Consider the following 24,940-nt stretch of genomic DNA (forward strand, 5'->3'; position numbering starts at 1 on the left):
ATTGGTACAGAGTGGCTCCAGGAACACACTTCCGGGTTTAAACACTTCCCCCCGGCCAACAAACTCCCCAGACATGAACATTATTGAGCTTATCTCTGATGTCTTGCAATGTGCTGTTCAGCAGAGATCTCCACCCCCTCATATTGTTAGGGATTTATGGACAGCCCTGCAGGATTCATGGTGTCAATTCCCTCCAGCACTACTTCAGACATTAGTCGAGTCCGTGCCATGTCGTGTTGCGGCAGTTCTGCGTGCTCAAGGGGGCTCTAAAAGATGTTAGGCAACTGTACCAGTCTCTTTGGTTCTTCAGTGTATAATAAAATAAAAAAATTAAGAAAAAGGGTAAGTTCTTTATTTAAGAAAACACACAATGCAGGAAGTGAACATTTGCTACAGAAAGATTTTCAACAGTAGCATAAGAATGTATTACACACATACCAGAACTCTGTAATACATTTACATTGATTAAGGATACATGATAAACAGAACAATTATTTTTTTATGTGGCTTCTATTAGTAACAGTACATTTTTCTGCCACCTAAATAACACAATTTTAATGTTATTTGCCACACATATAAGGAGCCAATCACACACAACTCTCTATCACTTCAAAATATTTCTCCACCCAAGTGTAACAGCTAGGGCTGTAATGGGAATTTGCTCTCACTTTCATTTCTGCTACAAAATTAGAAAAATAACTTATTTTACATCATCAAAGAGCAAAATTAAACAAAGTGTCATTTGCTGATCCAGTTTAAGCTTTCTGATTGTTAAAATTAATTGTGCATCGTGGAACTTGCCTCTTACCCACGTGCCACAATGACAAATACTCTGCAAACCACATCAATTTCCATGTTTTATTAACATATAGCATGTGTATATGCCTTCAAACAACATATCTCAATAACATTTCTGGCTTTTATAGCACTTTTTAAACATTATTTCTTTTGAGAGTAACAAGAATTTTGTTAAGTCTGTCAACTCTTTTATGCACTGTAAATACCGCTATTTTCCTATATTGGCATGCTATTTTAATAAATAGTTGAACCATAGAGCAAATGGCTGGACATTTAAGTTCTAACATGGGTCAAAATTTATTATTCAGCCTCACAACTTTTGACAAAGTGAGACTGTACTAATTTGAATCAGAGACAGAGCAGTCATGTACAAACCCTTGCCATACAATGCAAGAAGGTTAAAAATGTGTCGGCACTCTTTGCGTGATGTGTAGAAGTTGGAAATGGCATGATGAATCATGACAAGTTATGATGGCCAATCACAAGTTACATGCATATAGCCAATAAGATTCTGTTTCCTCTTGTGTTTGTTTTGTAAATAAATCTGCATTCCAGCTGTTCTTACTGCAATATAGTAATATCTGACACTGTAAGTGCAACATCTACATGTCGCATGAAAACAGCCAACACTGTAAACACACTTCAACATAATAATCAGTCAATCAATCCAGCGCATTCACAACACCATAGTTGAAGTATCAGAGACAGAAATGCTTCCAAATTACTGTGCCTCTGCTATCACCCGCCTACTCCACAACATGAATGCAGAATGGTAAGACCTAGAAAACTACAGGGGAATCTCCATCCTATTAAGTGACCTGCAAGATCTTTCCCATGACGCTGCTCACAAGAATGGAGGATCAACTGCACTCCTGCATAGGGATCAAGGAGCACCCAGTATATGTAGAACAGACACTGAACTTTAAAACCATCCTCACATACTAAAACAGCCTCACCTTATGCAGCAACCCTAGTCAATTTCCAAAAGGTCTACAACTCTTAGACACTCCCTCTTCCAGATACTGATCAAACTGGGCTTAGACAACTTGTGAAAGTGGCACTTGTCTGTATGACATCCAAAGTAAAATTCAGAGGAGAACTGTCAATGAACTTTGAAATCAGAACTGGTGTTAGACAGGGAGATGGCCTGTCCCCAATTCTCTTCAACTACCTGCAAAAGATGTACATGAATATACAAAGGCACTTATAGATGAATTAGAATCCAGAACTGACAAAACCTGTTGGACAAAGTTATTCATGAATAGATTAAGACACTTTAAGGATAATTTGGATTGAGAATTGACAATAAAGACAAATTAGTAGCCAATTGCCTAACATTCGCAGATGACATGACACTTCCGGCACCCACTACAGAAAAAGCTACCTATCAACTCTCCTCCATCAACCACGCAGAAGCTAAAGTTTGCTTGAAGATTGTCATCAACAAGATAGAGTACATGTCAAACTTCAGAGAAACACAACGTGAGCTCACTGGGTAACACTTTAATAGAGATTAACTCTTTCAGATCCCTCAGAGAATGAATAACCCCAAAAATCAATGCAGATCTCGACATGAACAATAGATGCATCAAACTGGAGAATGCATATGATTCTGTAGTAACATTTAAACCCCTAAATCCCTTTCCCTCAAAACAAAACTCTGACACTACAGTACCATACCAAGATCTTACATAGTCTGTGAATCAGAATGCACGAATATAGTTAGAAAGGTACAAATCTGGAAAATACAAGCAAAAGACAGAAAGAATGTAAGAAAGGTCATCGGTTTTATCAAACACGATGATGTATGCAAGATCAGACACAACAAGGAACTCCACCGACCCACTCAGTGCCTTACAGCAGCAATAGGAAAAGAGGAGGTTAATTTTCTAGAGCTATATGGTCAGGATGGATAACTGAAGACTCAAATCAACTATCTTCAGTTCTGTCTATGGAGGGAAAGCGACTTATGTCAAATGGACATGACTGGTTAGGAAAGAAACTGATCAACTACTAAGTGACCACAACATTCACAACAGATCAGTGCAGAATGATCAACATAACTTCATATTCTCTCTGGTCCATAACAGAGGTAAATGTGTCCAGAGACTAGAGTGAAAGGACCCAGGATGTCTGAATAGTGAGTGGCAAGCTTGCCACAATTAAGAACTATGTGATCTAATGCAGGCCTAAATGGAACATAACAAAAAAGAGCAAAGGGTGCGAGTGAAAAATGGAGTGGCCTTTGCTACATCACCAGAATTGCACTTTAAGATGGTAAACAAAAACTGCAGAGATATGTTGGAGGCTGGTTTTCTAAACATTTTGAAGTAATCTAGAATTAATGAACAAACGGTGTGGCCCTGAGATATTTAGTTCTATCACAACAATCCATCTGACCAAATGACAACCAAATGCAAGGATTTCTTGTGAAGATCTTAATCCAGACACTTCTTCCTCAACCCTACAACCCCAGCCTTGTCTGATCTGATCTCCAGCACACTTTTTGAAAAAAAAAAGAAAAGAAAAAAAAGAAACGTGCAGTGTTCTGGAGTCGTAAAGTAACTCTTGTGTCTGCAAAGAATTTCTGAACAATTATTCCCATGGAGGATCCTGTGGAGTTGCCTAAGTGGTTAAATATTCTCAGTACAAAGCCTGAGTACTTTTACAACCTGTATGTATTCAATATAATCCATAGTTTTAGATTTTGAGTTAAGCTAGTTTCCTCTTTCCTCCTGTTTTGATGGCCTTGGGTACCAATAAGGACTTTCTTGCATTCACATGTAGTGTGAGGAGAGACTTCATGCCACTGGTATTTCAGAAGTGTGACATTTTGGTACTTAAATTCAACACGACACTGGAAAATCGAGCTTTGATTCGAGAGAAAGTGATGTGTGTGAAAATACAGCATTACTACTATTTAGAAAATATTCTGAATAATTATTTCTGTTAGGCTTTGCTAAAGCTGTAGTATTGAAAATTATTTTATTCTTTTCAATGAATGAAAGCAATTCATCATATGATGCTGGAGACAATGATGAATGTCTGTACACACAGTCTTTTGCAGTTGGGGACGTTAGTGTTTAGAGTGCAACTACGACATTCATCTATAAACACAATGCAAAGAAAGACCCCATGAACATTGTTCCTGTGAGTCCAGTAGGAATGTAATAATGTTTTTCTAACCAAAAAATATTAGAAAACTGAAGGTAAAAATAATTCATTATGTATAACAAACAAGCCTAAAATGTACTGAAACTTCATTAAATACTGAGTTTCTTGACACTAACTAATGGGGACCTGGAGGTTACGAGAATCCAAAAAATGGATTTTTTTTTTTAATTTAATAACATTTGGTGTTTCTTCACATTTCTAAAAATATATACTTTATGTATAGTACCTTTTCATTTTCGTGTTTAAATGCATTCCAGAATGAAATTTTCACTCTGCATCAGAGTGTGCACTGATATGAAACTTCCTGGAAGATTAAAACTGTGTGCCAGACTGAGACTTGAACTCGGGATCTCCACCTTTTGTGGGCAAGTGCTCTACCGCCTGAGCTACCCAAGCCAGTAAGTTTATATGCATTTCTACAGCAGATGCAGGACGTGAACGCCTAGCTGTCACACTACATGAAAAACACAAAACCTTGCGTAAAATGTCTCATTATTTAATTTTGTCACCACTATTTCTAAAGCAGCTCGTTTGTGTAATAATCTTGAAGAACATATTGACTGTACTATGAGCAAGGATTTATTTCAACCCATCTTTCATTGATAAAAGTACATTATTTTACTTGTGTGTCTCGCTTGTGCTCATGTTGAAAACTGCTTGTTGCGACTGAATATTTTAACCATTTTACATTGTACAATGCCAGAAATGAAGAAGTTTAATTGCACTCATAAATTTTATGGCTATCAACACAAATGTGGTATTGAATATTGAAAAAATAAAGAAATTGTTATGCCACACTGAACTGAGGTGAGGCCTACAAGTTTCCCAGGCTGTGCTTTAAAACAAAAGTTGAAAAATCCTACCGAAAATGTAAAGTTGGTGTTGTAAACAGTGATAATAATGGTTAAATTTTAATTAGTAAATGCAAGCTTTCAAAATGACTTTTTTCTGTTGCTAAATGTAAATACTCTAACAGTGAAATATCCCTTACATTTTGTGAGAAAACAAGTAAGAGAAGAGGTTATAGTGGAATGTCAAGCGTGTAAAGTAACAAAATGTACAATGATACCTCCTGTAACATGCACAAAACACACTAGGGTGACAAAAGTCATGGGATACCTCCTCATATCGTGCTGGACTTCCTTTTTCCTGGAGTACTGCAGCAACTCAACATGGCATGGACTCAACAAGTTGTTGGACGTCCCCTGCAGAAATATTGAGGCATGCTGCTTCTACAGCCTTCCATAATTGTGAAAGTGTTGCCAGTGCAGGATGTCATGCACAAATTGACCTCCTGATTAAGTCCTATGAATGTTCAATGGAATTCATGTCAGGCAATCTAGGTGACCAGATTATTTGCTCGAACTGTCCAGAATGTTTTTTCAAACCAATTGCAAACAGTTGTGGCTTAGTAACATGACATCGTTGTTTGGGAATATGACTGCAGTTGAACATAATCACCGCACCTGGCGACTCAATCCATTCCATGTAAACACAGCCCACACCATTATGGAGTGACCACTAGATTGCACAGTGCCTTATTGACAACTTGGGTTCCTGGCCTTGTAGGGTCTGTGCCACACTCTAACCCTACCATCAGCTCTTACCAGCTGAATTCGGGATGCATCTGACCATGTTATGGTTTCACAGTCATCTAGGATCCAACCAATATCATCATGGGCCCAAGAGAGACAATGCAGGTGACTTCATCTGTCAACAAAGGCACTCATGTCGGTCGTCTGCTGCCACAGCCCACTGACACCAAATTTGACCACAGTGTCCTAATGGATATGTTTGTCACAAATCCCACACTGATTTCTGCGGTTATTTTATGCAATGCTGCTTGTCTATTGGCACTGACAACACTACACAAATGCTGCTGCTCGTGGTCATTAAGTCAAGGCCTTTGGCCACAGTGTTGTCTGTAGTTGAGAGGTAATGCTCGAATTTGGTATTCTAGTCACATTTTTGACACTATGAATCTTGAATTCTATAATAATGCATCTAATTCCAACTATCATTCTACATTAAAAGTTTAATTCCCGTCTTGCTGCCATAATCACATCAGAAACCTTTTCACGTGAATCATTAAGTACACATGACAGATCTGGCAATGCACTGCTCTTTTATACCTTATGTATGCAATACTGGTATCATTTGTATATGCGTATATTGCTATCCAATGACTTTTGTCATCTCAATGCAAAGTGAAGTCCAGTTATTCTGTGGCATGATGGATCTTCACCACCAACACCATCTGTCAAATTTGAGAGGTATTATAAACGTTTACATAACGCCCTAACGGAAGTCAGTGAAGCATCTATGCGGAGTGCAGCAAAAGAACCTAGATATTTGTCAGTCTACAGATATATTTGCTGTACTGGACAATTCCTGGCAGAAGAGAGGCCATGCATCGCACAATGGAATTGTCACACTTACCTCTGTAGACACAGGCAAGGTGCTGGACTACGAATGTCTGACAAAACACTCCCAAGGTTGTGCCAACATGGAAAATGAAAATAAATGTGACAAAAAATTTGATTGTTTCAGTGGTGGTACAGAACGCAAGGAGGCAGTCTCTACTTTTTGTAGAGCAATTGCTGGACATAGTGTGCGATTCAGTAACACATTGGTGATGGTGACTCTAAAGGTTTCAGTAGTGTTGTGGCTGTTAAAGCATACGGTGAAACAGAAATTTAAAAAATGGAATGAAATGTATAAGGCATATGCAGAAGAGAATTCAGGTTAACACAGGAAACTTTTACAACAACATGACAGGAAAGAATCTCTCTGATGGTAAAACAATTGGTGGACAAGGCACACTCACCAAACTAGAAATAGAAAACCTCACAGAATGTTACAGCCTAGCCATAGGAAGAAACAGCAAAAATGTCAGTATGATGAGAAAAGCAATTTAAGCAATCTGTTTCACACACTAGCCACTGGTGACGATCCACTGCACAGACTCTACCCAAAAGGAAACACTTCATGCCACATGTATCATAGGTGTGAAGGAATGGACAAAAACACACACATGTACACTCCATACAAGAAAATGTTACAGTAGAACTAAAGACAGTCTACAAAGATCTTTCAGATTCTAAATTCCTGGAAAAAAAATTACATGGCAAAATACAAAATCTGAATGAATGTTTCAATAATTGGAATAGGGAATGCTTGTCAAAAACTCTTTTTGTTGGCATGTCAGCTTTTCATTTTGGTGTGATGGACACCATAATATGTTTTAGTGGTGGAGTAACAAGTAAATTAAAAACAACGGGCAGATTAGACATACAAATTGAGGACAACATGAAAAGTTGGCTACAACAAGTGGAAGCTGGTAAAGCTGCTGAAAGTATAACAAAGGAGGCCAGAATAACAAGGGAAATAAAGAAAACTAGAAAAAAGATGATATAGGTACTCAGTATCAACAAGATTATGGAGTTGGAATGTTTTGATATGTTATCACTGACAGGAAAATGACATGCAAATCTTTAGCTTCAGTTTCCCATAATCAATGTTTTTGCATACTTAGGTATCATTATCTCATCCAATTCTAAAGCTACAAAAAAAAAAAAAAAAAAAAAAAAAAAAAAAAAAAAAAAAAAAAAAAAAAAATTATATATATAAAAAAACAAAGATGAGGTGACTTACCGAACAAAAGCGCTGGCAGGTCGATAGACACACAAACAAACACAAACATACACACAGAATTCAAGCTTTCGCAACAAACTGTTGCCTCATCAGGAAAGAGGGAAGGAGAGGGGGAGACAAAAGGAAGTGGGTTTTAAGGGAGAGGGTAAGGAGTCATTCCAATCCCGGGAGCGGAAAGACTTACCTTAGGGGGAAAAAAGGACAGGTATACACTCGCACACACGCACATATCCATCCACACATACAGACACAAGCAGACTTAGGTCTTTAAATATGTCTGCTTGTGTCTGTATGTGTGGATGGATATGTGCGTGTGTGCGAGTGTATACCTGTCCTTTTTTCCCCCTAAGGTAAGTCTTTCCGCTCCCGGGATTGGAATGACTCCTTACCCTCTCCCTTAAAACCCACTTCCTTTCGTCTCCCCCTCTCCTTCCCTCTTTCCTGATGAGGCAACAGTTTGTTGCGAAAGCTTGAATTCTGTGTGTATGTTTGTGTTTGTTTGTGTGTCTATCGACCTGCCAGCGCTTTTGTTCGGTAAGTCACCTCATCTTTGTTTTTATATATAATTTTTCCCACGTGGAATGTTTCCTTCCATTATATATATATATATATATATATATATATATATATATATAAAAAAAATGCTTGCCAACACAGTGATCTATATTAGTCAACAATTTATTGAATATTTTAAACTGGAGCCTTTCATATGTCCTTAAACTATTAGGAGAAAAAGTGGACTTCTAAAAATATTTTTTTTTTAATACAACGAACGAGGTGGCGCGGTAATTAGCACACTGGATTCACATTTGGGAGGATGATGGTTCAAACTCTCTTCTGGCCATCCACATTTAGATTTTCTATGGTTTGCCTAAACAGTTCCAGGCAAATGACGGGATGGTTCCTTTGAAAGGGCAAAGCTGATTTTTCCTTCCCTATCCTTGACACAATCCGATCTCATGCTCCATCTCCTCAATGTTGACAGGACATTAAACCCAATCTTCCTTCCTTCCTCCCTTTTTAAAGTACGGAAAACAACAAATTGCTGAATATCCTGGTTTACTGTTTCCACCTAGAATAAAAATTACAAGTAATTCAGTATATAAGATAAAAATCAAAATTCATTCCACTATGTATTCCATTTTTTAAATTTTTTTCACACAGAGGTCACGACATACTATGTGGTTAAAGTTTCATTCCAGTATTTATTAAAGTTTTTGAGTTGCTAAACTTCAAAACACTAATAAAACTACAGGCCATGAGGTCTAGGTCCCCTTAAAATATTTTTCAGGAAGTCCTTTTCCACAGTTACACTTCAAGATTGGTGGCAATTGCAATCACTGGAATACTAACTCTGTTATGGCATTCAATTTCTGTCCCCAAGTAATGAGACAAATAGTTTTCTCAAATAATTTCTTATCTGCATTTTGTTGACAATCTTACACATTTTAAGTAAGAAAATATTGTTTCAAGCTCTAATATGCAAGGAAACTACATTATTCTATGTAAGAACCACATTATACAAGGTGACACAGAATAACAAGAATGTGTGAAATAAATAGTGGCAGCCATGGGCAGGAGGCAGCACTATGAATTCTGAAAGTTAGTTTCCGCCATTTCAGTAATCATGGATGAGTGGAATGGACAAGAGGATGTGTTAGCCATAAAAATGTATTATAAAAAAATGATAGTTTGGTAGCAGCACAGAGGGAGTTTTGACTTTTTATGATTTAGGAAGTCATGAAGGTGTTCCGTCAAAACACATGATAATATGTTAGATTAATAACTTTGAAAAGATTGGCTCTGCCCTCAAAAAGAAACCAACAGGATGACCAAGATGTGTGAATTCTCCAGCGAACATTGTTGTTGTACGCAATGTCTTACGGAGCACATGGCATTCAATTCATAAGCAAGTAGCAGTGGTTGGAATGTCACAGAAGAGTGTTCGCAGAATTGACCTTGATTTAAAATTTCATCTGTACAAACTACAGATGGTGCAACAATTTAAGGACAACAATTACTGGTTACGATTAGGAATCTGTTAACAAATGATAACAAAAATAAACAATGACCATGAATTTCTAAACAAGTTGTGGATGTCAGATGAGGCACATTTCCATCTCACAGGTTATGTGAATAAACAGAACTACCGTAACTGGGCAAACAAATCCCAATGACGTTCATCAGTGCCCTTTACATGCTATTAAAGTGACAGTATGGCGTGGTGTGGTGTTTCATAACATGGGATTATAGGACTGCACTTTTTCGCAAATGAACTGGGAAACAAAATAACTGTCAATGTCTATCGTTACGTGGAGATGTTACGAACTTCCGTTACACCTGAACTGAACAACTTTCGAAACATTCAAGAAGCCTGGTTTCAACGGGACAGAGCGACATCACACACTGCACAGCAATCAATGGCATATGTGCGAGAATTGTTTGGCAATTATGTGATCTCACGATTCGGTAACATTCCCTGGCCCCCTTGAGTGTCAGGTTTATCTGTTTGTGATTTTTTCTCGTGGGGCTACCTCAAGAGCAAAGTCTACACGACTCGATCAAGAACTCTGGATGAGTTAAAACAGAGAGTCTGGGATGCAATTCACAGTATCCAGCTGCGATGTTGCAGCGGTCAATGAGGAATCTCACCAACAGAGTTCACAAATTCATTCGTACAGGACACCATCTAAAGGACATAATTTTTAAAAAAATGATAAATGCCATCAATGTTTCATAAATGGCAAATTTGGAAGGTTTCAATTACTATCAATGCAATTACTTTCCTTCATCACTTCTAGTTTTATTGGATTGTGGAAATGTTCCCATTTTTCTGTGTCACCCTGTAGAAATATGATAAGGTGACAAAAGTCATGGAATACCTCCTAATACTGTGTCGTACCTCCTTTTGCCTGGTGTAGTGCAGCAACTCAATGTGACTTGGACTCAACAATTCGTTAGAATACCCATGCTGTCTTTATAGCCAACCATAATTGCGAAGTGTTGCTGGTGCAGGATTTTGTGCAAGAACTGACCTCTCAGTTATGTCCCACAAATGTTTGATTAGTAGCCAAATCGTTTGCTCGAATTGTCCAGAATGCTCTTTAAACTAAATATGAACAAGTGTGGTCTGGTGACATGGTGCATTGTTATCCATATAAATTCCATAGTTGTTTGGGAATTTGAAGTCCTGGAATGGCTGCAAATAGTTTGCAAGTAGGCAAACATAAATATTCCCTGTCAATGATCAGTTCAGCTGGTGAAGGCCCAGTCTAGCCCATGTAAACACAACCCACACCAGTAGGCAGCCACCGCCAGCTTCCACAGTACCTTGGTGCTACACTCGAAACCTACCATCAGCTCTTACCAACTGAAATCGGGACTCATCCGACCAAGACACGGTTTTCCTGTCATCTAGGGTACAACTGACATGGTCACGAGCCCAGGAGAGACACTGCAGGCAATGTCATGCTGTTAGCAAAGGCATTCACATTGTTCATCTGTTGCCATACCCCATTAATGCCGAATTGCACTACACTGTCCAAACGGATATGTTCATCGTATACCCCACATTGATTTCTGTGGTTATTCAATACAGTTTTGCTTGTCTGTTAGCACTGAAACTTGATGCAAACACCGCTGCTCTCGGTCATTAAGGGAAGGCTCTTGGCGACTGCATTTCCTGTGGTGAGAGGTAATGCTTGACATTTGATATTCTTGGCATACTCATGACACTGTGGATTTGGAAAATTGAATTCCCTAAGAATTTCCTAAATGGAATGTCCCGTGCATCTAGCTCCAACTATCACTGCATATCAAAAGCATGCTAATTCCTGTCATGTGGCCATAATCATGTCAGAAACCTTTTCACATGAATCACCTGGGTACAAATGATAGTGCCGCCAATGCACTGCTCTTTTGTACCTTGTGTATGCAATATTACCCTTATCTATCTGCCTATCACTATCCCATGACTTTTGTCACTTCAGTGTGTGCCAATATTTTCAAGGATATTTTTAGTAACTTCATATAAAATATGACTCTCTCAAAAATAGTAATATGGACAAAATAGTGATGTGGGTTACATGGTTACTCTCTAATACTGTTTATGACACATAGTGATTTTAACAGAGGTCAGTAGCTGAAGAAAGCAAAGTAAAAATGTTAGATCATTCATAAAACACTTTTAAGAAATGAAAATACCACTTGTCTGAATATCACTAACTCTGCCCAGTACTGAGAGTGCAAAATGTCGAATCAGGGGGAAAAAGAAAAAAAAAAAAAAAAAAAACCCTCTGTTGGAGAACGACCCTACAGAAATGCTGTTGCATGTTCCACCCCATGTTCAGGGGCCATACAGCTTCTCTAGGCCCAAGGCTCTCAACAGCTTCAGCTGTTGAGAACATGATGGCAAAGTCGTCTAGCATATTAAATGCATTGAAGTTCCCACAAAGAAGGAATGAGTATCTGTGCAATAAGTTTAGAAAGAGCCATTTCATTTGCTGTGTCGTTCATTCAGGGTCATGTACCAGAACATACAATATACTATATGGCACTTACACTATTACAACAACTACTTTTATGTGTGTATCAGTAGTACTACAATTTTGCCTCCTGAAGGGGTAACAAGCTCTGCTTCCATGTAGGCCTACTGTAATTATTGAGTGCAGGTAATATAAACCTGTGTTTCGAGCGTCCACATCCTCCTGATAACCATTTTCCTTTTCTGAACTGGAGTAGAATGTAATGCCTATAATGGGATAGCATTTGCATCACCACTCTTTTTTAAAAAAAAAACACACACACAGACAGCAACAGTACAGCTCACCAACCAAGTAGACAACAATGCATTCAACAATAGCTAATAGTACGCTGCACAATTGGAAACATACATCTGCAAATCACAACAGCATGAAGTCTGCTGACTGCTAGAAATCAGATCTGGGGAGTCCACAAGCCAAGTTATAGTTCCCACATAGTAGTTTTCAATACCAGCTCCTCCACTCTGTTAAACGTCATCTGCACCTGGTGTACATTTTCTGTAGTAGCATCACACTTTGAAAGAAACACTGTGGGATACCTGATCAATGTAATCACAAAGGACATGGCCAATATCTTACCTAAAGTAGGGAGAAAGTAAGGACTTTGGATAATATCTGTGGAATATCATTTGTAAAACAGTATAGAGATTTCTCCAGATAAAGTGCCTGTTAGATACTTCCCACACCAGAGTCCATATTATAATTACCTCAAATAGGCCCACATTGTCAATAGTGGAATGATATCTCCAGAATTCACACTCTGACAACAATTAATATGTAAGGCAGAGGCTGACAGTGTCTTCTACAGTATTCCCATGCATTTTATGTTGGAAACTTCACAATGGATATTTCCAATTTACTGTCTTTTTTATAGACAGATAGGTAGATTAAAATAGCTTCCATTTGCAATTTGGGGCAGAGTCCTGTTAGCCCATTTTAAGCTAAGCAGGTTGTAGGTTGTGTTCCAAAAATGAACAGCATAGGTACAGAAGTGATGACACTTTCTGCAGGACCTGGACATCATTCTGCAGGACAATGCTCAAACATGTACAGTGCAAGCTGTTACTGATTTGTTTGACTGATGGGGCTGCTGAAGTGCTATAACCCCTACTGCAATCCCCTGACTTAAACCCTTGTAAGTTCAACTCCATTTCTAAACTGTAGGAAACACTTCATGGCATTCGCTTCTGAACTGCTACAAATTCATCGAGCAATAGATAGCGCCACTCAAACTATCAACACAACTGGCACTGCTAAGAGTATCCTACGACTTCCACATCACTGGCAACGGGTTATACTGGTGACTACTCTGAAACATGTATATATTTTGTACGAACTGTAAACAAATAGTTGCCATTATTAAAGTTCCAACCCTCGTAAAAAGCAGTCAGGGGCAGTCTCAGCAGTCACAGTCACTACACCGGGAAGCAGCCGAATCATTAGGAGCCATCACTATAAAGTGACAGTTCGATGATCCTGCAGTGAACTATGTCGAGCGAGGCAACTGATTTTCCACTACGCATCCAGCAAAAGTTATTACCTTGAGTTTTCTGCCTATTAATAAAGAACAAGTTCTATAGCTGTCTCTACAAGTAGTCAACAAGTAATAGTAGAATACACAGAGGAACAAGTTTCATCTCCTAATGTCAACGAGGTGTTTAGTTGCATGAGTCACAACGAAGGACAATTGGTATTTCTCTGTACCAGAATATAAAAGGAAATGAGCACTGTCTCACACTTGTCTCTTGACTCTAGTATTTGACTGTGTATCATTGGAATGAGTTGCAAGCAGAGCTCTCATCTCTGATGATGAATGATAGCACTTGGGAACTGGAGTTGCGAGGAAGGACGGAGTGGTAGTGTATCAAACATATGTTTGAGGTATTTTCTTACCCCTGGGATTGGAAACAGTCCTAAAAATGGAAGAATTAACAATAGTCAATGGCACGGGGGTGAAGGAAGCAATGGAAACCACTCCATTAAAGACACACAATGCATATCCACACGACATGTGGCTTGAAACTTGAAGAGTATCACGATGATCTCTCTACTAGCGAATGATTCCAGATTAGTCCTCCATTCTGATCTCCAGGAGGGGATGGCAAGGGGGAGGAAATCATGACAAAAAGATTACATAACCAACACAAGAGTCACATTGTACAAGTTGGAGCATGAAAAGTCAGAAATCAAAGTGGTACAGAAGCTAGAAAATGGAAATTGAAATGCACAAGCTCAATCTAAATGTAGTGGCAGTCAGTGAAGTTTTAGGATTTCTGATCAGACGAGTATAGGATAATATCAAAAGCAGCAGAAAATGATAGAATGGGTGTAGGACTCATCATGAATAGGAAAGTAGTGCATACCAATTCCAACACGAATACTTCAGATACGTAAGCCTGTGTCACATGCAGAAGACAAAGAGAGAGAAAAGGTATACGAGGATATTGAACTTGTAATTTGGTATGTTAAGGCAGATGAAAATCTAATAACCATGGGTGGCTGGAACACAGTTGTTGCATAAAGAACAGAAGCCAGGGTTACAAGAGAAAATGTGATAGGTGGTAGGAATCAATGAGGAGAAAGACTAATTGAGTTCTGTAATAAATTTCACCTACTAATAGCTAAAACACTGTTCTAAAATCACAAAAGAATGAGGTATACTAGGAAAAGACCAGGAGATACAGGAAGATTCCAGCTGAATTACATCAAGGTAAGGCACAGATTTCGAAATCGAGTATCAATGCAGACAGAAGTGAGGAACAATGAGGTGTGTGCGACATTCTCTACAGGTGTAGTTAGTGCGATAATGAGTATCACAATAGACATTTCAGTTAAACACGAATGGACACCTTTAATCAGGACAATCAATGAAGTTAGACAGACAAACATAGATGCGAGGTAGGTCACAGCTAAAGTCTGGATCAGAGCCAGCAGCAGTCACGTCGGTGCTTATATACTGTTCATATGTTGTCAGTTCTTGTAATGCAGTTGGATGATTCATTGACAGAAATAATGACAGGTGAGAAGACAGGCAATGTATTTTTTGGGCTGTAATTGAAACCTTTGTCTTGTTTGCTGTTTTTCAGTGTATGAGCGAGTTTTACGAGAAATATTTTGTGATCATGGCAGTGAGTGCTATAAAGTGGACTGATTTAAGTGATTTAGTTCTGCATAGTGATGTTGTCAATTGGCACTCATGAATTAATTAGAGATATACGAAAATGTATCAAATGTGGTGGTGAAATGACTATGCAATCGATCTGCACGAGCACACCGAGCAAGTAGATCAATGTTTTTTAACTGAACCATGGGAGAAGGTAAGTGGTTCAATTTTATTTAATAATAGAGTCACGTGTTCAATATATTAATAAACATTGATCCATCTACCTTCTCCCATGATTTAACTAAAAGTACAGTGGTCCACCTACCTTCTCCCATGATTTAATTAAAAACATTGACCCAATTACTCAGTGTCTCTGCACAGATTGACTGCGTAGCAATGCAGAAGAGAGAAATATTTCCCTGCTTTTTCAAACATATGAGTTGTGATTCAGTTCTTGGTTTGCTGATACCAGTACAGTTTGAGCAGCTACGACTCAAACAAGGAGCAGCTAAATTTATAACCTTCATTTACAGCAATGTTTCACCCTTTCTTCCGAATGTATTACTTTGAAACATGTCATCTGCCTGTTCCTCTTTCATTGGCAGGTAACAGAAACAGCTGATACACATTCTTTTGTTTCCATCATACCTCCAACAAGTGCTGACGACATTCCTAGATGAAACACAAAAGTACGTCACTGGCCCTATTCCAGACTTTTACCGAAAGTCACTTCAAAGAAACCACATACAGCAGAAGAACAATTAAAGAAAGAAGAATGTTCAGTAAAAGAAGACAATACAGCAAGGTACGTCAATTAGGAATTAAATATATACGAAGTGCATGGAAGCCAAGGAAAACAGAGAATTCAATATTAAAGTCAGAGTTTAACAGAGCTTTGAAAGACTTGCAATCAAATAAGGCAAAAATCATACACAAAATTCCTTCAAAATTTTAAAAATCATTGCGGAAAACGCCACACAAACAAGTATTCAAGAGTCTATTAGTCTGAAAACATACCACCAGACTTTCAGAAAAATATTGTCCACACCATTCTGAAAGTGGTAAAGGCATATAAGTGTGAGAACTATCAAACACTGAGCTTAATGGCTCATGCCTACAGCATGCCGACAAGAATAACGTATACAAAAAGGGAAAAGAAGACTGAGGATATGCTTGATGGCTATCGCTTTGGCTTTAGAAGAGGCATTTATGATGTCTAGCTTGATAATGGATACAAGACTTATGAAAAATTATTTGTTCATATGATTTGTTACCCAGGAAAAAGTGGTCGACAATGCATGATGATGCAGGACATTAAACATTCTCAGAAACTATAGGGAAAAAATATACAGCATGTGTAAGAACCAAGAAGGAATAGTAAGAATGGAAAAGCAAGAATGAAGTGCTTGCAGTAAAAGGGTGTGAGAAGACAGAGATGCAGTCTTCCAGCACTACTGTTCAATCTCTACATCTAAGTCAAAATGACAGATATAAAAGAAGTTCAGAAATGGGAATAACATTCGGGGTGGAGGGATACAAATGATAAGATTTACTGATAACATTGCTATTCTCAACAAAAGTGAAGAAGAATTACAGGGCATACTGAGTGGAACAAGTAGCCTGCAGAGTATGGATTGAGGGTAAATTGAAAAAAGGATGAAAACAACAAGGAGAAGCAAAAATAAGATTAGCAATAAACTTAACACAAAAACTGGGAACCACAAAGTAGAAGAATTTAAGTAATTTTGCTACATCAGAAGCAAAATAACATGACAGGTAAGCAAGAGCATAAAATGCAGTTAACCACAGGCAAAGATGGCATTTCTGAACACAAGAAGCCTGCTAGTGTCTAAAATTGGCCTCAATTTGAAGAAGAAATTTCTGAGAATTTTAATAATTTAAAATATAGGTTTAAGTGTGCGTCTGGAGTGTAGCCATGTACGGAAGTGAAACATGGATGATGAAAGTTTAGAAAAGAAGAGAACATAAGATTTTTTAATTGTGGTGCTACAGAAGAATGCTGAAGATTAGATGGGTAGATTGTGTAACCATTGTTCTGTTTACTAATGGGGGGAAGTGTGACGCGTAAAAACCATAGAGTGAGCCCAAGAGATGAAAACAGTAAGCAGATCACCACCACAATGACAACAACAAACATTATTTCTGTTTTGCGTACACAATTTTTAGTGCGTTGCTTCATTATTATTATTTATTATTATTATAAGGGACTTAATCCAATATTTATCTCTGCACTTATTACACGTCTGCGCTTTAGAGCTCTATGATGGAAATAAGTATCTAATGCTTATCTGTTCCATATATTAACAAAATTATGCTTTTTCATTCTCAATGTACCACTGGAAACCTGTACAGATTTCTACATTTGGACTTTCCCATGTACTACTGTGTACGTGAATTTTTCACAAAAGTTAAATACAAAATAAAGTATCACCATCCCTTCAGTATTGCAACAGACCCCTGCACAAACGCTGCTGGAGATACAAATGCTGAAGTGTTACAGAAAATGGCACAGGGGCACACTGGGTTTATATTCCAAACAATAGTGTACATCAAGAAAAATATAGAAAATTATAGCACAAATAGCAGTTTTCATAACTATAGTACAAGAACAAGTCACTGCCTTCACCTAGACAGGAAGAATAAACATAAGACTCACATTAGCCTCTTGTATGAAGGTGTAAAACTGTATAATAAACTGCCGCAGAAAATAAAAGCAGATAACATGTACCACTTTAGGAAAAATCTTAAATTGTTTTTGCAGGAACACCGCTTTTACACTATACGTGAATTCCTTAGTACAAAATGATTGTAAATAGATTTTGTTTCACAATATTTTGATAAGGAGCAAAAATGATTGTAAATAACTTATATGTCACAATGTTTAACTACATGTAACAACACTGTATAAATATATGAATGTACGCAACTGACAACATCCGTACATTTTAAAATGTCCATGGATGGCTAAGTAAATAAATGTACAGCAATATAGTAATTATGGACAAGGTTATTTTAACAGAAAGTGCGAAAAATAAATTTTTAAAAACAAAACACCACAAACCAAAGTGGACATAACAGTTCCAATTTAATTTAAGAACTGGGTACTCTCAATATTTACAAATATGACAAATCTTATGTTGTCAGCAATAGCCATTCTCCCTATCTCTCTCCAAGTTTGTTTCTTCTAAACAAAGTATTGTTAGGTTTTCAAAGATTTATTATTATGTTTGTCTGTTCCTGTCATTGAATAGGCCGTTACATTGACTGAACAAACATATTGCATTCCAAAATGTAACTCACCGAAATCGGCACCGTTCAGTGTTATAATCTGGGGGTCGTCGTCATATATGCCAAAATTATCCCGGTAATAACTCCAGGAGTGATATGTTTGCTGTCCGGTTGTTTTTACACCATCTTCTCCAAATAGATCGTATTTCTTTCGGGACTCCTGGTCTTTTAGAACTTCATATGCTTTTGTGAGTTTCACAAAATTCGCATGAGCATCTGGATCGCCCTAACAGAAAAAGAAAGTTTGAAGTCACCAACAACTAATCATATTGGTATATATTTTAATGACAGTCGCTTATCCTCACCTTGTTTTTATCGGGGTGCATTTTTACAGCTAGTTTTTTAAAGGCTTTTCTTATTTCTTTGTCATTTGCGCTTTTTGTTACACCTAGAAGTTCGTAATAATCTTGTGCCAAACTACTAACCACTAACATTAAAATCAAAAACTTTGATAGTCCCAGCGTAAACCTGAAACAAATGATTGAAGTTTATTGTCACGGTACATATCACGTTAATATATGCGAAATTAGACCTACTATGTACTTACATCGTTCAAACAGTGAGTATTCTTGATATAAATATGCGGTATATGTTGCTCTGCTCACGCATCCGCTTCTGTCAAAGTGTGGGCGGTCCACATCATCCAAGTCGTCTACCTTCTGTCAGGATCAGATATTAATATTACAACAAAAACAGGAAACAATAATGTACGCCTCGTAAACAATGTACAAAATTTGTGCTGCGTACAAACACCGGTCTTTCCAAAACAAGCTTCCTATTCATACAATTTCTGCGCTTATGGTTAAATACTCTGGTTGACAGTCGGCTGCGACATATCGCAGAGATGTTCTGTTGCTACTGTTCTCCAAATCTCAGCTTCAGTGCGCCCAATGATTTTTTCTTATTATGTACATGTATTTTTGACTATCTGGTTTGAGTCACTGGTGAAATAAATCATTACAGATACAAAGAGTCTCATTTTCTAATGTTCTGTGAATAAACTTTTAATTCACAGTGTTTCTCACCTACTTTGGAATTGCATTGTTACATTTACTCCAATCACGTTGACAAATGAAATTTTACAGATCATTGGAGTCATTACTCAAAACAATAAAGACAATAAAAAGAAATGAATACTCAACTTTTATTTGTCACAGAATTCAATGCGTCTGAAAGCATAATGCTGTCAAACTTTTGTACAAGTTGATACTCATTATCATACACTTTATAATCGGTTTCGCTATGACCATTATGTGTTTATGAGTCTCCAATCAAACATTACATTACACAATAATAGCTCAAGTTCTTAAATTTCTGTCCATTGTACGTGACGATTCAGAATGTAGCGCTATCTTTATCATTCTTTATTTGACATCTTTCATAAGTAAAGAAAATCATCAGTTATTCAATTTTCAGGGAAAGTACAAAAACTGTACCAGAACGCATATTAGAACAAAGTATTATGCATTCCCTATATATGACAGGCAAACTATCATTCATCTTCTTTCATATCTACACAAATATTCGAAACTAGCTTATTATACAAAAAAAAAAAAATTCAGTATTCTCATCAATGTTCGTATTTTTTACATCAAAACTTGTTTACGTACTACCTAGCTGCAATTAATCAAATAAAAGATACAGGAGCTGATTGTGATACCTATAAATTATTTATTTATTCTTTAATTTCTGGGGTCACGATAAAACTTTAAAAAAACAGTCTATTTCAGTTTGCTTTTTCGTTAGATTATATTTTTTAGATAAATCAGTGGTATTTCAAGAAGCCCAGAGAGACTGGATTCCCTGATGAGCATTTAAATTAATTTAAGTAGACTACAGGGAAACGACTTTACATTACTGTATTCCATTGCTAAATCTAATTATCAATAAAATTAAAACATAAATTTTTAAAATTTTTGTGAAGAACTTCTCAAAGGCTAAGGGGGCGTTGCCTAAAGGAAATGCTTTAATTCACTCTTAAACACCACTATGTTATCAGCATTGCCTTCAATGTGCTCTGGCTGGTTTGAAATGTAACGCCTTATTCTTCATATGATTCCAAGAAATAATTTAGCTTACCTTTCACATGACACTAAAGCTATATCAGGTTGCTTAATTAACTGTTATGTCATTAGGTAGGGCCCATATTAGTAATATCATCCCTTTAACACTGAAATTTTCCACAACTCCATATCAAAGTACTCATCAGTACCACAGCCATCAATTGCTAGGAACATGTGAGCTACAATCTGTTCGACTAGTTACGATTAAAGCCATTCACTTATGAGAAATCCAATAATGAAAGAGAAAAAAAGTACCTTTTATAATGTTTTAAACTTGTAACAACTCTTATTAGCATACTGACAGCTTAATATGAAATTGCTAACTATAAAAACACCCAATTACACAGTAATTACTGAAACTCATAGAACGAAATCTTATTGACGATGTAAACAAGGGATTATTTGGACTACTGTAATATTTATTGAAATTCTGTTCTCACCAAAAAATAATGTACCCATATTTGAAACCAGGAACATGTTAGGAAGATTCTGGATAGAGCGGTTTCTATGTAATTAACAAAATTGTAATCAACATTGTTTATTCAAAGCAGTTTGACAATATTTCCTTAAAAACGAAGAATTATCGTTGATTATGTATCACATTTAATGCATTCCATTTGTAACTACTGTATGATGCTAATTTTTGTAATTGCCAATAACTATTGTAATTGTAATTGGCGAGTTTTCTGTTTGCAGCAAAAGGTATATAAAGAGTATAAAAGGGGGAGCAATGACGGCCAGTACAAAGCAAGATTTTGATGAAAAATCTGCGAAGAAATAAATTATTCACCTGAAACAACGACAGTCTTTACACGATTATTGAGAACCACACAGCTATTCAGCCCATTTTCACTTAACAAACTTCGAGGAAACAGCTTCTGCAGTGAAGCCTTAACAACATCAAGAATAAGATAAGGTAATGATAGTAATTATTATTGTGGAGATACAGAGTAACAGACCACCAATTTATAACAACTTTAGTGGATATAGGTCCCGCCTTTTATGCAAAAACACTCTTCTATCTTGGTGCCCAAACACTCTTCAGCATCTCCGTGCCATCACCAGTGGGTTCTGTTTATTGGACAAGTCAATTTTTCATTATATAGTTTTGCTGGCACATTTGTATGGTGTCCTGAATTAATAGATAGTCATGTTTTGTTGTGATTGATCCTCCTTCTTTCTCGTTTTGAGATCACTGCACACACACATTAAATGTACTTGGCTTGTTTTCGGTTTTGCAAACGCCATATCACTTCACAAAACACAGGCGATTGCAAAACCGAAAATACTGAAAGTAAATTTAATACGTGTGTGCAGTGAACGCAGAACGAGAACGAAGAAGTATCACTCACAACAAAACGTGACAAGTTATCAGTGCAGAACACCATACAGATGGTCCTGCAAAATCATATACTGTAATGTAAAACCGAGTTGTCCAATAAACAAAACCTACTGATGATTGCACAGAGGTGCTGAAACATGCATTGGTAACAAGAAAAAACAATGTTTTGCTTAACAGGTGTAACCTATGTACAATAGCCCAAAGTTTAACTGTAAACACACAGAAGAAGTACTAGAGTTTCAAATCCTAAAAGTGAATACAAGAACTATATTTACATTTATCATTCATTTCTTCTAAAGGTCATTAATTTTCAGTTTTCTTTTCTTTTTGAGACAACATTTTCTTACCCCCAGTGTTGCAGTAGTGAAGGATTTGAGATAATGCTGTAATTCAGATCAAAGTGCTAAAGTTAATTTTTTAGTTCCACATGATCACTTTCAACCTCAACACTGAAAGACGTCCTTATTTGGAAAGCGAAATTCTGAACTGGAAGCTGGGATCATTTGAAACCAAAAAATTATGTGGATAAGAAAACTGGACTATAGAATTGTAAGTACAAGCAGCTGCCATCAGCCTGAACATTGCCACAGCTGAGGATACCAAGTACGATTTATTCATTTCTTCTTCAGTGTTGTAACGTTGATAGGTCATGTAAAAAACTTTTTGGTTAATAAGCGTTTTTTTCTTTTTTGTTTCTTTTCTGCATTTTTGGGAAAAATATTTTCATTACGGGTGACGAAAGTTGAGCTAGTAGTAAAGAAGTGGAGGAAGTGGAAAATTTGACAAAAGATAATGAAAAGGAAGTTCAGCACAATATTAGTGATGTACAATCCGGAGGGGAAGAAGCAAGTGGAGATTCAGACAGTATGTGTTCACCGTTTCAAGGTTTCAGTCAGGAGGAGATAGTTGGCAAGAGTTCAAATGGCTCTGAGCACTACGGGACTTAACATCTGAGGTCATCAGTCCCCTAGAACTTAGAACTACTTAAACCTAACTAACCTAAGGACATTACACACATCCATGCCCAAGGCAGGATTCAAACCTGCGACTATAGCCGTTGCCCAGTTTCGGACTGAAGTGCCTAGAACCACTCGGGCACTGTGTCTGGCAGTTGGCGACAGTAATAATTCTTTTAATATGCTTAGAGACTTATAGAGAAACAAACTCAGAAGCTAGACTGCCAGACTGGGATAAAATATTAAAACATAGAGAGAAATGTTAAAAAACAGAATGAGAAATTAGGCAAAAAGATGGTGAACAAAGGAAAAACATAGATCCCTTGGATAAAAACGTGTGGAGGCGACGTCAGGCACTAAAATGCATTAGGAAAGACCTAGACAATGTCAAAGTACAGGTAGGGAAAACTGCACAGACAACTGAGGAATTACACATAAATTTAAGGGATTTTCTAACATATGTAAGTGCAGAGCATAGTAAATTTGATACTTGTATTATTTCAATAGAAAATAAAACTGAGAAAACTGATGACAAACTGATCAAAGAAGTAGAGAGCACTAACAGGAGCCAAAAAATCTTACATTATATAACTAAAACTGAGTGAGACTATTAGAATATTAAACAAAGAATTACCAGAGTTAAGAGATGATGTTGACGCATATGTTACTAATATTTCAAATGTTATGGCAAAAGTAAATGAAACTGAAGAATATATTCAACTATAAATCTTGTGAGAATAGTACTACTTGGAATTGTATACTCATAGAGAAGTTTTCGAGGGAAAAAAAAATCTGTTCATCTGACTTTATTTGCCAATGTCAAGACAAGAACATTCACAAGTACTGCAGTGAACTTTGTCTGTTATCGCCAGTTTTTAGCTTAAACTTATTTGTCCTGTTTTACAATTTTTTAGAACAGTAAGCCTATCCAAGTTCGAAACAATCGTTCTTTAATTTCATTGTATAATTGCGTGAGAAATATGTTATTTTTATGAATTTTCCGACGCTTGCAAAACTATATTTTCGTAAATTAGTGGTACAAGTGTTTCATATATGTAACTTACTTATTAGGAAATCAGCATTTGTCGTTCCAGTACTTGCCAAAGAATAGAGCTTCTCTGAAATTCATTGTATGACAATGCAAATAAAGGTGCATTTTTCAGAATTCTCGGGAGCTACAATTTTCCTGTGCATAATCAAGTTTGCAGGAAATTGCCGCTTGCGATTTAGTTTCTGTAGTAGTCTAACTAACATACCATGTAACATCTACTTTTCCTTTAAAGAGGAGCAGCCCTTTATATTATCTATATTTACGTAAATTAACTCTATTTCCGAGTTTGCTAACGACTATAATTAACCTCAAAAAGTTTTACGAAGCTAGTAACTTTTACCACAGGTTTTTCTGTTGTTTTAATAGAAATCTCGATTTGTGTACTTACTTCAATTGTGATAGAAATTAGGAATTTTTAACTCAACAGATTGAAAGATAATTAGTCGACTTAATTTAAAGGTATTTGTTTACTGCCCTGTAAAGTGGGACAGTGCACAAATGGTTTAATTCGTACCTAACTGGAAGAGTGCAGAAAGTTGAAATAAGTAGTTCTCGTAACATGCAAAGATCAGCACATTCCTCAAACTGGGGAACTATCAAGAATGGGGTTCCACAAGGGTCAGTCTTGGGTCCTTTGTTGTTCTTATTATATATTAATGACTTGCCATTCTATATTCATGAAGAGGCAAAGTTAGTTCTCTTTGCTGATGATACAAGTATAGTAATCACACCTGAGAAACAAGAATTAACTGATGAAATTGTCAATACTGTCTTTCAGAAAATTGCTAAGTGGTTCCTTGTAAACGGACTCTCACTGAATTTTGATAAGACACAGTACATACAGTTCCGTACAGTGAATGGTATGACGCCACTAATAAATATAGACCTTAATCAGAAGCATATAGCTAAGGTAGAATATTCCAAATTTTTAGGTATGTCCATTGATGAG

At 36.9% G+C, this 24,940-nt stretch overlaps 1 protein-coding gene across 1 annotated transcript in view; it reads right to left on the reverse strand.

The window, feature by feature from the left end:
• LOC124545085 (dnaJ homolog subfamily C member 10-like) overlaps positions 1 to 19,416 on the reverse strand; it is a 113,531-nt gene extending 94,115 nt beyond the window's left edge. Inside the window, exons 1-4 of the mRNA XM_047123895.1 lie at positions 19,327 to 19,416; positions 19,127 to 19,238; positions 18,885 to 19,047; positions 18,592 to 18,805 (exon numbers count right to left, since the gene is read on the reverse strand). Of these exons, the coding sequence (XP_046979851.1) occupies positions 18,592 to 18,805; positions 18,885 to 19,047; positions 19,127 to 19,128 (379 nt within the window). The 5' untranslated portion in view covers positions 19,129 to 19,238; positions 19,327 to 19,416. The remainder of the gene's footprint in view (positions 1 to 18,591; positions 18,806 to 18,884; positions 19,048 to 19,126; positions 19,239 to 19,326) is intronic.
• Between the last annotated feature and the right edge of the window lie 5,524 nt (positions 19,417 to 24,940).

The sequence above is a fragment of the Schistocerca americana genome, chromosome 8 (genome assembly GCF_021461395.2).
Source record: "Schistocerca americana isolate TAMUIC-IGC-003095 chromosome 8, iqSchAmer2.1, whole genome shotgun sequence".
Taxonomy (NCBI): domain Eukaryota; kingdom Metazoa; phylum Arthropoda; class Insecta; order Orthoptera; family Acrididae; genus Schistocerca; species Schistocerca americana.